Raw genomic sequence first — 12192 nt, 5'->3', positions numbered from 1 at the left:
TAATTTTTTTATTTGGTAAGTGGGAATAGCCCTCCTCAATAGCCCTCACTCTGAATATCATGCTACAGTAGTGATGTGGTAATAGACACTGGGAGACAAGCATAGAGTTAACAAGTGACTTAATGTCCTTATCAGTAAAATGTGGAATGATAATTCTGTTGTCCTGTTTCAGAAGGTTGTTTTCAAGCTTGACATAATATAAATAAGTAACTTGCCCCAAATCATCCAGCTTTCATTGGTAAAACCAGGGGTAAAACCCAGTTCTGGCAGATTCCAAAATCCCTGGTCTTAATTATCAGTAATGTGTATGTACCTCACCAAGATTGTGATCAAAATTAAATGAGACCATAGAGACACAGTCTTAGCATAGTGCTTGGCATACATAAGCACTCAGTAAATTTAAGCAGTTGTTATTGTCTGTTAGCTCTGAGACCTAAAGGTATTGGAGATTTTAAGGATTGTTTAATTCAGCCAGCCCAGGCTCGCTGCTGTTTGCACTCTAAGGTATGTTGTTCCAACAGATTCTGCTGGACCTGGGGTTAGGGCCTGCAGTTGTTAGGTAAAACTGGATTCTGTTTCTCAAAGTCCTTTCAGGAACTTCTGTCCTTTCTGTGCTGATCATTAGGGAGTGTTAGGAAGTCAGGATGGAGGAAGGGGAAAGGTTTTTGTTTCATTGCTGGTGAGACATGACCGTTTCTTTCCTGAAGGAGAAAAAGCTTCTGGCCTCCCCTAAGGCTGTAAATGAAAATACTTAGGAACCATTTCATGGTAAACAGACATTCATCAAGAATTATTCAAGATTAATGCTGCGTGACACTTTCTACTTGAGCTTCTCAATGATTACAGATCAGTTATATATGAAATCTGTGGAAATCACTGCTAAACTGCCCTGGCTGGGAAGATTATCAGGCCTGCACCAGCAAAACTGTAGCTTATGTTCTGGTTTTAACCAGTGGTGTTCTAGATATCAAATTTACAGAAATAAAAGGTTTTTTTCACAGATATTTGCATATGATATTTTTAATGCATCTTTGTAGTTATACTTTGACACTATATGTTCATTTGGGTGGTAATATTAAATTAATGTTTAATATGCCATGGCTGCTCTTCTTTTGTTTTTCAGTCTAAATGTATTTTTTTCCCAAATAGTTTTTAGGGGAAGAGAAAATAGAGTAATGAAAAGAAAGGAAATAAAATTTAAATTTGTTTACATATATAAGCATTATGATATGCATTTTAAAGATATCACAAGTTAGTGATATAATGATAGTTATATTTATTATGTATGTGTTTAAATCCAAAAAAGTACCTTTAAAATAATAATAAATCTTCATTGTATGTATTTCAAAATTCACACAAAAATAAATTTTTTAATCTCATACTCAGTTCCTCTGTTTCAGTCCATTTCCAGAAGTAGCAGAATCAGTTCAGCAAGAACTGGAATCTTACAGAGCACAGGAAGATGAAGTTAAGCGACTTAAAAGCATTATGGTAAGATTCTGTTTGCTTTCTAGAAAATATAGGGAAGCAAAAGGACATCTAGAGGGAGAAAGAGATTAAACTTTTTTTTTTCCTTACAAAAATTCAAGGCTCTTCATTGCTTTAATAATAACAAAAGTATTCTCAACGTATATAAAAGATCTTTTTTTAAAAAAAAAGAAATGGAAGTTCTGTGCAGATAGCAAACATTTTTAAAGGAATAATATGAGTTTATGATTTGAAAAAGTAATATGACTTTATTTTAGAGATATATGTTCCAGTGCTCTTTGTTTTCCTATACTTTGATCTAACTTCAAATTTCAGCTCTATTGTTTATTATTGTGTGACCTGTGACAAGTCTCTGGGCTTATTTATCTGAAAATGCTAGCTGATCCTTATTTTAATCATCAAACCACTCATTAACTTGATGGTGACTAGAACTTTTCTATAACTGTCAAAAATGCAGATGCTTGCTCCTTAGAATTATTATTATTCTGGGTGGCCTAAATCTTATCTGTTTATTAAAATTGTATAGATTTTATGCTTGGGCTTGAGGTTTCTGGGTAGTTATTGGTACCTTTTTTTTTTTCTTCCCCTTCCCAGGGACTAGAAGGGGAAGATGAAGGCGCCATAAGTATGCTTTCTGACAATACTGCTAAGCTAACATCAGCTGTTAGGTAAGTAAGCAGTATATATATCCTCTTCGAAGTCTTTCTGTTGATAAGATTTATTTTTCAGATTAAAAACTTGGTTAGTGTTTTTCATGATAGGAAATAATAGTTATGGCATATACTTTTAAAGCTAAAGAACTAAATGTGTTTTTAACATGTTCAAGCTGATTTCAGTTCTCTCCTTTATATAGCAGATCATTTGTTTCTTTTACTAGTTAGAATTGTGTAATGGGAATAATTTTGCCAACAAGATAATATAAGTAATACAGTAATGAGAGTTATTGTTAATTTGATTATTACTTCTATTACTTAATTAGCTAAAATTTAAGCAGTATCTTTTTGATACTTTACATGCCATCAGAGAGAGAACATTTCGTGCTTTATAGAAATATAGCTAAAATTTTTCCATTAATCTGATTTTATTCTAAACCTCCAAATTTTGGAATCAGAAAGTGAAATGGTGAAATAATGATATTTGGAAGGCAGATTATTTCAAAATAAGAAGCACTTCAGTTGTATTAAAGTGGTAAATATTGTATGTGTTCAAGCTTAGAGATTAAATTTAGTTGGTAGTTTAACATGTCATTTTGTCCCTGTTTTACTATTCTAAGTTTCATCATAGGAAACAGACATGTGTGGGTTTTATTAAAATTTATGTTATCTCCTTAGATAATTTAATGTTTAACTTTTAATTCTTTGATACTTGTAGTTCTTTGCCAGAACTTCTTGAAAAAAAAAGACTTATTGATCTCCATACAAATGTTGCCACTGCTGTTTTAGAACATATAAAGGTAAATCTAACTTTTCCCTCCCCACAATATAACTACTGTTTTTGTAGGGTTTTAGACTTTTAAGATTCTTTCATATTCATTATCTTGTTGAGCCCTCACTATAATGTTATGAGATCTAATTATCAAAGGCAGCATTATTACCTTCATTGTTGCATATAAGAAAACCAGTTTAGGAAGATTAGTGATTTGTCCAAGATCACACATTCCAATAAAGAGAAGTTAGCATCTGTGGTATTTTTATTGTTTTACTGCCTCAGAACTGCCTCTACACATAATTACTTTGTTAACAGTATACCTGTATGTAAACATCAGTAATACAGATTTAGACACACCTTTTACTGTAGTACTTTCTAAAATATCTATTAATAACATCACTTCATGATGTAACTTCGTTCTGAACTTTTTAGGTTTAGATTAGTCTGTTTAGCATTATAGCTTCTGTCTCCTGCTAAACTGTAATTTTGAAACAAATGCATTGGATTTTCTGTATACGTAATTATAGTTCATTTTCTCACAACTATTGATGATTAATGTGTATTGGCTTGATTTAATCCATTCCTCAGTATTATACTATCATTTATTTTCTGGACATGGAACTGAATTCCAGTGACAGAGTGACATTATGCCAGAACGTGGTTACTACTGACCCCCCTGCTTTCCGTTTGAGATGATACATTTGAAAAAGCAGTGTAAAGAAACTGAATATGCTTGCTGCCTGTCAAGGTGTCGATAACAACTTGGATTTATGGAAAAGGGGATTAAACTTTATTATCATTATTTTTTATTTTTTTAGGGCTTTACCCCGTGGCATTTGGAAATTCCCAGGCAAGGGGTCGAATCAGCTACAGCTGCCAGCCACAGCCACAGCAACACCAGATCCAAGCCACTTCTGCAAATTACACCACAGCTCACTGCAATGCCGGATCCTTGGCCCACAGAGTGAGGCCAGGGATCAAACCCATATCTTTAGGGATGCTAGTCAGGTTCGTTCCCATTGCGCCACAACGGGAATTCCTAAACTTTTTTTTAATGATTTAAAATGACTTATATAAGGAGCTAATATAGATAATGAACATTGTACAGCATAGAAATTCAACCTGCATAATTTCTGAGGTGACAACCTGATTTTTTTCTGTTCTACATCTTGATATTGGTGCTTGCTATATTCATATACCTATAGAAATAGAAACATAATAGTACAGTCTGTACCTGATTTTTGCTGTTGTTAGTTTCACCCTCACATGTAGCATCTCTGTGAAGTTGAAAAAGTCTTGTCTCCTGTGGAGATAATATATATAACCAATGAAATGCAGCAGAGAGGTATATTGAGAATTTCTTTCAGTAGGAGAGTAAAGGCTTAGCTTACAAGGCTAAATATGAAGACTGTGAACCTAATATAAAACATTAAACAAAAATTTATTGCATTAAAACAAAATATAGGTTCTAGTTTACATCAGCTAAAATGTAATTATGCAATCAATATCTCATGGTATATTAAATATTTTTTGAGTACATGCTGATTGTTTATGATAGCTGTTAATAGTCCTTCGAGTGATTTGAGATTGAAACAATTCTGTGTATTTTTTTTTTAGCATTTAGTTTTTTTTATTATTAAATGTTTGTTAATTCTTTTTTTTTGGGGGGGGTCTTTTTGGGGGCCGCACCTGTGGCATATGGAGTTTCCCAGGCTAGGGGTCAATTTGGAGCTGTAGCTGCTGGCCTACACCACAGCCACAGCAATGCCAGATCTAAGCCGCATCTGTGACCTATACCACAGCTCACAGCAACCCTGGATCCTTAAGCCACTGAGCAAGGCCAGGGATCAAACCCGCAACCTCATGGTTCCTAGTCAGATTTGTTTCTGCTGCACCATGATGGGAACTCCAAGTTTGTTAATTCTTATATTTTACTTTCTGACCTCAGTTCTTGCAACTGTAAACCAGGAAAGTACCAAGCATAGCTCCGACTTCCAAACTGAATTGTGTAACCCAAAGTAACTAATTACTGTACCTTTGGAAAGTTCACAGTTTTCATCCTAATTCATAAAACTTTATACATTATTCTGCCACAAATTTATATGAATATATTCTAGGTCGGAGACCAGAGCTTATGGTTTGAGAAAATTCTGGTTAAAGTATTTACTTATTCAATTATGTATTATTAGTGGCTCTGTGGATATTGTGCTGGGCCCAAGAGTTCTATAGTAAACAAGACAGAAAAGTTCTCTTGGAGCTAATACTATAGTGATAGTAAACAAAGTAAGCAAATTAGAAAACAGGGTCATGTCTGCTTTTAGATGATATGAAAACAGGCTAATGGGGTGATGTGAAGTGATAAGGGCTTAGAGGACTGTTCTAGAGTGAGTGAAATCACCATCAAAGGAAATCACCTTTGATGAGGTGATGATTAAGTTGAGACCTGAATCACAGTAAAGAGCCTGTTAGTGAAAGTCTCAGGGCCCAAGCATTTAAAGCAGAGGGACTAATAAAGCTGCCAAGGATGTAAGACAGGAACAAATTTAGTGTTTTGCAGGACCTAGAAGAAGACTAATGTACTTAACAGTGAGGAGAGAAAGAGTGATAGACTATGGGATCAAGAGAAATAGGGATTTAAGTGTAATGGGAAGTCACTGGAGGTTAATGCCATGATCTGACTTATGTTTTAACTAGAGAATGGCCTGAAGATGTAAAGGATGGGTGAGTTCTAGAAATAAGTGGAGAACTGGAAAATGGCCATTACACCTTAGGTGAAAAATGGTGTTTTTTAAGGCAAAATTTACCTATGAAGTTTTCTGTGATACTTATTTATAATTTTACACTAATGATTTTATATGAGTTTTTCAGAGTCAGTTTGTCCTAATGGATGCCACCATGCCTCACCCAAAAATTCTGCTTTAAGACCTGGTCACTTGGCTCTCTTCAAATAACTTGTTTCTTCAGGGCTGCTAATGGTCCTTCATCTTAAGAAACTACTTTGTTGTTCAAGTTGTTAAGTAGTTGTATGTAAAAGCTACTTATTTTGGAATAATTGTTTTGCTGTAACTCAAGGAAGAACCATTTTCCTGATCAAATCTGATATAAAGCATCTTCAAAGGACATTATATAAACTTGCAGAGGGAAAATAATATGTGTAGGACACAGTAGTCCTCATTGGGTCATTCTAGGAAACCCAATTAATATCAGAAGGCTTTTTTTTTTCAGTCATAGATAAGCATATTTATTTAAAATATTTACATGTAAATTATAGTTGTATTTAATAAACCACATACTCTGAGTTATCCTAACAGAAGAAATTCTATTAGTATAGAAAAATTGAAGTTTGTTTCTGTGCAGAGTCCTGTTTTAACATGGACTATCTTTTTAAAGTTGTACTCCGTAAATGCTCTTCGTTCCAGTTTTTCTCATTACTCCTAATTATAAAATTTGTTCTTACAGTTTTTCATAATTATTACATTTCCAACTTTAAAATATTTACTTTTAAGTGGCATGTTTATGTACGCCATTACTGTCATACAATATGCCTCTGACTGTAATGTCAATAAAGAAGTATTTTTCTGCAGTATCTCTTATTATTTTCACTAGAATTTGGTGACCATCACTTCTTTGTAAACATTTATTCAACTAAGGAGTAAATGTTTATTATTATTATTAGCCAGAATAATATGACTTTTTATGCAGAGATCTTAGAACCCTTCTCCTAGTATTTGTCTTTATTGCACTTTTGCGTATTTCTTATTTTGGGATGTTTATTAGATTATAGCTGCTTACATTTCCCTTTTTTTCTGTCTTTTTTTTTTCCTTTTTTAAAAGTATAGCTATTTACAATGTTGTGCCAATTTCTGCTGTATAGCAAAGAATATATATATTCTTTTCCCCATATTCCATTATGTTCCATAATAAGAGATTAGATATAGTTCCCTGTGCTATACAGTAGGACCTCATTGTTTATCCATTCTAAATGTAATAGTTTGTATATACTAACCCCAAACTCCCAGTCCATCCCATTCCCTCCCCCTCTCTCCTTGGCAACCACAGGTCTGTTCTCCATGTCTCTGAGTCTGTTTCTGTTCTGTAAAGAGTTTCATTAGTGCCATATTTTCGGTTCCACATATAAGCTATGTCATATGGTATTTGTCTTTCTCTTTCTGACTTAATTGACTTAGAGTAAGAATCTCTAGTTGCATCCCTGTTACTGCAGATGGCATTATTTCTTTCTTTATTATGGCCAAGTAGTATTCTGTTGTGTATATGTACCACATCTTCTTAATCAGTTCATCCGTAGCTGGACATTTAGGTTGTTTCCATGTTGTGGCTATTATGAATGGTGCTGCTGTGAACATAGGGGATTATGTATCTTTTTGAATTGTAGTTTTGTCTGGATATATTCCTAGAAGTAGGATTGGCAGATCATATGGTAGTCTGTATTTATTTTTCTGAGGAACCTCCTTATTGTTTTCCATAGTGGTTGTACCAGTTCACATTGCCAGCAGAGTAGGAGGGTTCCCTTTTCTCCACACCTTTTCCAGCATTTGTTATTTGTAGACTTATTAGTGATGGCCATTCTGACTGGGGTGAGGTGGTAGCTCATTGTAGTTTTGATTTACATTTCTCTGATAAGTAGTGATGTTGAGCATCTTTTCATGTGCCTACTAGCCATCCATATATCTTCTTTGGAGAAATGTCTATTCAGGTCTTCTGTCCATTTTTCAATTAGGTTGTTTTTTTGTTTGCTTGTTTGTTTGTTTTCTGTGGAGTTGTATGAATTGTTTGTATGTTTTGGAGATTAAGCCCTTGTTGCATAGTTTGCAACTATTTTCTCATTCTGTAGGATGTCTTTTTGGTTTTGTTTTTATGGTTTCCTTTGCTGTGCAAAAGCTTATAAGTTTGATTGGGTCCCCATTTTTAAATTTTTATTTTTATTTCTATTGCCTTGGGAAACTGACTGAAGAAAACATTTGTACAGTTTATGTCAGAGAATGTTTTGCCTTTGTTCTCATCTAGGAATTTTATGGTGTGTTGTCTTATGTTTAAGTCTTTAAGCCATTTAGAGTTTATTTTTGTGCATGGTGTGTGGTGTGTTCTAGTTTCATTGATTTACATACAGTTAGCCAGTTTTGCTAGCACTACTTGCCAAAAAGACTGTCTTTTTCCCATTTTTTTTATTCTTGTCTCCTTTGTCAAAGATTAATTGACCAAAGGTGTCTGGTTTTATTTCTGGGTTCTCTATTCCAATCCATTGGTCCATATATCTGGTTTTTGGCCAGTACCACACTGTCTTGATTACTGTAGCTTTGTAATATTGTCTGAAGTCTGGGAGAGTTATGCCTCCAGCTTTGCTTTTTTCCCCGTAGGATGGTTTTGACAATTTTGGTTTTTGTATGGTTCCATATAAATTTTTGGATTGTTTGTTCTAGTTCTAGGAAAAATGTCATAGGTAATTTGATAAGGATCACATTAAATCTGTAGATTGCTTTGGCCAGTATGCCATTTTAACACTATTAATTCTTTCAATCCAGGAGCATGGGAAATCTTTCCTTTTCTTTGAATCCTCTTTAATGTCCTTGATTAATGTTTTATAGTTCTCAGTGTTGAAGTATTTCACCTCCTTGGTCAGGTTTATTCCTAGGTATTTAATTTGGGGGAGTGCATGCTTTATATATTTCCTTAGATCATTTTCTGAAGCAGAATACTAGAAGAGATTAACTTCTTTAGATGTCCTGGTAATTGTCCAGCAGTTTATGTTTTGGGGGAAAGTTAGAAGGAGCACAGGAGTTTGTGACAAATTTGGCAAATATTATCATGTAAATTTATTGATGTTCTAAGAATTTTATTGGCTTGGATAGTTGACTTTTGTCTAATAGATTAAATTGTTGAATCCTCATTTGTTGAATCTATATTTTAAGACTTTTCTGTACTTGCTGGTTGTTAGGTGGATTCTAAGATTATTTAAATAATTTGTAAACAAATTTTAATGTATTTTAATCATTGTATCTCACCTGCATAGTCACACTGAATTAGATATTCTCTAACCATCAGAAACCTAAGAAAAGGAAAAGTCACCTGCATATAAGACATAGTAGATGAGAGAAAGAAATGGTGTCAGGTGCTCTTTCCCCTAATGCTCACACTGGAGAGGAAGTGCTCTCATTGAATGCTCCATCCCAAGGTAGCTGGCAAAGTATAAGCTGTTAGTAAGCTATTTTGGATCAAGGTTTCGTTGGTACTAAATCTTCATTATTGTTTTGCTTCTTCTTGTAGAGAAAGTTAAGAAGTCTTGAACTAGGTCTAAAGATAGCATCTGATCAAGCAAACATGTACTGTCTTAGATCTACATTCTAAAGAAAACTTAGCCCATGGTAGCAATACTGTCTTTTAACTACAGCCCCTCTTTCAGAAGACTATTTTTTCTTTGGCTCAACTTCTTTATCTTTCCTAGGGAAAAATAAAGTAGAAACTGAACTCATCTCCACTGGTCAACACATTACATTAACTGATGCCCTTTATTCCCTTGATAAAACAGAAGTAGCTAGCCACATTATTGACATGCTGACAGTTGACAGCTGGTATGAATTTTAGTAGGTTGAATTTTTTGCTTACCAAAGAGTTATTTGTATTTGACTCCAATCTATGTCAATTATATGAGTAGAAAAAGAGGATTGTTTCTATAAAACTAATTTACATGCGTTAGACTCAAAGATGATGACTTAATTTTTAGCAGGTAAAAAAATTGTAAAACATTGGAAAATCTTTAAGAAATAACTAAAATTGCTTTGTAAATGTCTATAATTTTTTTTATTTCACTTCGAAGAGACAAACTAGAAGGTGATTGCTGATAGGTGTGCAAAAGCAAGAAATGAAAAAAATTTCAGACAGTGGACCTCAGTACTCAAGGGAAAGTTCTTGGATCTACATCAAGATTGACAAACAGACATTTTAGATCTTTGGTTAAAAGGCAGTGTTAAAATGTGTAACACAGATCCTTTTTTATTCTTTTTATTAACTGACTTTGATTAACTGATCCCTACCCTGCTAATCACAGGAGGGAAGAAATTTACTGTACTATAAATCAGAATTCCCTGGCTAGGTTTTGACTGATCTGTTGTAAATGATCTCTTTTTACAGTTTTTTTTTTTTTTTTCCTTAGAGGAATATGCAGTAGGTTAAATGCAGAGAGTTAAGCAGAATTGTGATGAACAGTCAAATATATTGCTTATTTTTAAAAATTTCTCAAATTTTATTTACTTATTCATTTACACTTTGACTTCTACAGAATTTGCGGTCCCTTATCATAACACCAAGAATAGCAGAACGGGGAAAAATTAGCATCTAGGATGTGTAAATCAGAGTAGAAGTAAAAAATCAAATTTAGCACTTAATTCCTTAGTCCTGTGGACTCCATTTCCTAGAGTCCTTTGCGAACCTCCTTTGGGACTTAGGACTTTCAAGCTAGAAGGAACCTTAGGATAGATTTCTTAGTAGATTCCACAAATTAGTGAGGTTTCTTCCTTGGTCAAATAAGGCTAGAAGTAAAATTTACTGTATCCTCCTCTTGGAGGTTCATAATGCAGTGTAATGTGTTCATTTTAAAAACTTATTTAAATAGTATTTCTCAAACTCTTTGACTTTGGAACACTTTTAGGGATTATTTATTATAACCAATCTGAGAAATAGCATTCTACAGAACATATTTTGTGAAATGTTCTTCAGTTAATCAGTGAAGTTACTAAGATACCTTTCTCTTATCGCCAAAAAATGTTAAAATGCTCCCTAATTAATGTCAGAGTTGAAACTCAGATCTGGAATGTTTTGTATCTTGTCTTGCTACCTTTTTACCATGCCATTTATCATTGTTACTCAGTTTCAGTCCAGTTCATTTTATCAGGTGAAGTAAGAATGTCTCACCTAATGAAATGCCTTAAAGAATTTTGCGTTCTTTCACCTGACTCCTTCTAATAGTGCCATTTTTGCTTTCTTTCCTGTATACATATTGATTACCTGCAATGTACAGTTCCATAGATGGTTCTTTTTTTTTTTTTTTGTCTTTTTTGCTATTTCTTGGGCCGCTCCCGAGGCATATGGAGATTTCCAGGCTAGGGGTCGAATCGGAGCTGTAGCCACCTGCCTACGCCAGAGTCACAGCAACGCAGGATCCGAGCCACGTCTGCAACCTACACCACAGCTCACGGCAACGCCAGATTGTCAACCCACTGAGCAAGGGCAGGGACCAAACCCGCAACCTCATGGTTGCTAGTTGGATTCGTTAACTACTGCGCCACGACGGGAACTCCAACCGTGGATGGTTCGTATTTTAATCCAGTGAAAATATTCACACGCTGATTGTTATAGGAGTATTAGAGTGTCTTAAAAATGATATTTTAAGATACTATATAAATGAGTTTTTTTTTACTACAGTGCCTTACAGAGTGCTTTTGTACTTCATAAATACTTTGTTATCAAACATAGCATCCTCAGATCATAATCCTTGGCTGAAAAATAAGAATATGTGATTTTTTTTGTTTTTGTTTTTAAAGAGAACAGACTTTTTTTGTGCACTTATATGTCAGTTAATTTGACATAATAGATGTTCCCTCATTCTATAGAGAAAAATGAATCTTAGAGGTACTGAATACTTGAAACCAACTGCCAGAGCCTGAAAGTGAACTTTGGCTTTGACTTGTAAATCTCACAGTCTGTCTGCTATACTATAGTTCCTTAAAAGATAACCACCAAAAACTAATGAGGATGGTGGCCCGCTCTTTACATGTGGCCCGCCCTTTTTTTTTCCATTAGATACATGTCTGTCTGGGATTTTGTTTTCTAAATTAATAAACTTTATATTTTTAGGGCAGTTTTATTTTTGCAGATAAATGAGTGAAAAATACAGAGAGTTTCCATATATCCTCTCATCCATCCATCCCCAGTTTCCCATATACATTAATGTGGTATGTTTGTTATGATTGATAAGCTAATACATTATTACTAACTAAAGTCTGTAGTTTCCATTAGGGTACACATTTGTGCAGTACATTTTATGGGTTTTGACTAACATTTAATGACATATATCTGTCATTACAATATCATACTGTATAGTTTCAACTGCTCTAAAAATTCTCTGTGCTCCACATATATATTCCTCCTTCCCTTCCCCCAAATCCCTGACAACCACTGATCTTTTTACTGTCTTCACAGTGTTACCTCCCAGAACGTCAGAGAGTTGGAATCATACAATATGTAGCCTTTTCAAATTAGTTT

At 34.2% G+C, this 12192-nt stretch overlaps 1 protein-coding gene across 2 annotated transcripts in view; it reads left to right on the top strand.

Moving 5' to 3' along the window:
- SCFD1 (sec1 family domain containing 1) overlaps window positions 1-12192 on the top strand; it is a 109580-nt gene that overhangs the window by 37394 nt on the left and 59994 nt on the right. For both annotated transcript variants that reach the window (XM_047795159.1, XM_047795158.1), the window contains exons 12-14: window positions 1401-1491; window positions 2083-2156; window positions 2860-2941. In XM_047795159.1, the coding sequence (XP_047651115.1) occupies window positions 1401-1491; window positions 2083-2156; window positions 2860-2941 (247 nt within the window). The remainder of the gene's footprint in view (window positions 1-1400; window positions 1492-2082; window positions 2157-2859; window positions 2942-12192) is intronic.

The sequence above is a fragment of the Phacochoerus africanus genome, chromosome 9 (genome assembly GCF_016906955.1).
Source record: "Phacochoerus africanus isolate WHEZ1 chromosome 9, ROS_Pafr_v1, whole genome shotgun sequence".
Lineage (NCBI taxonomy): Eukaryota > Metazoa > Chordata > Mammalia > Artiodactyla > Suidae > Phacochoerus > Phacochoerus africanus.
This window is presented reverse-complemented; position numbering and strand designations above follow the sequence as displayed.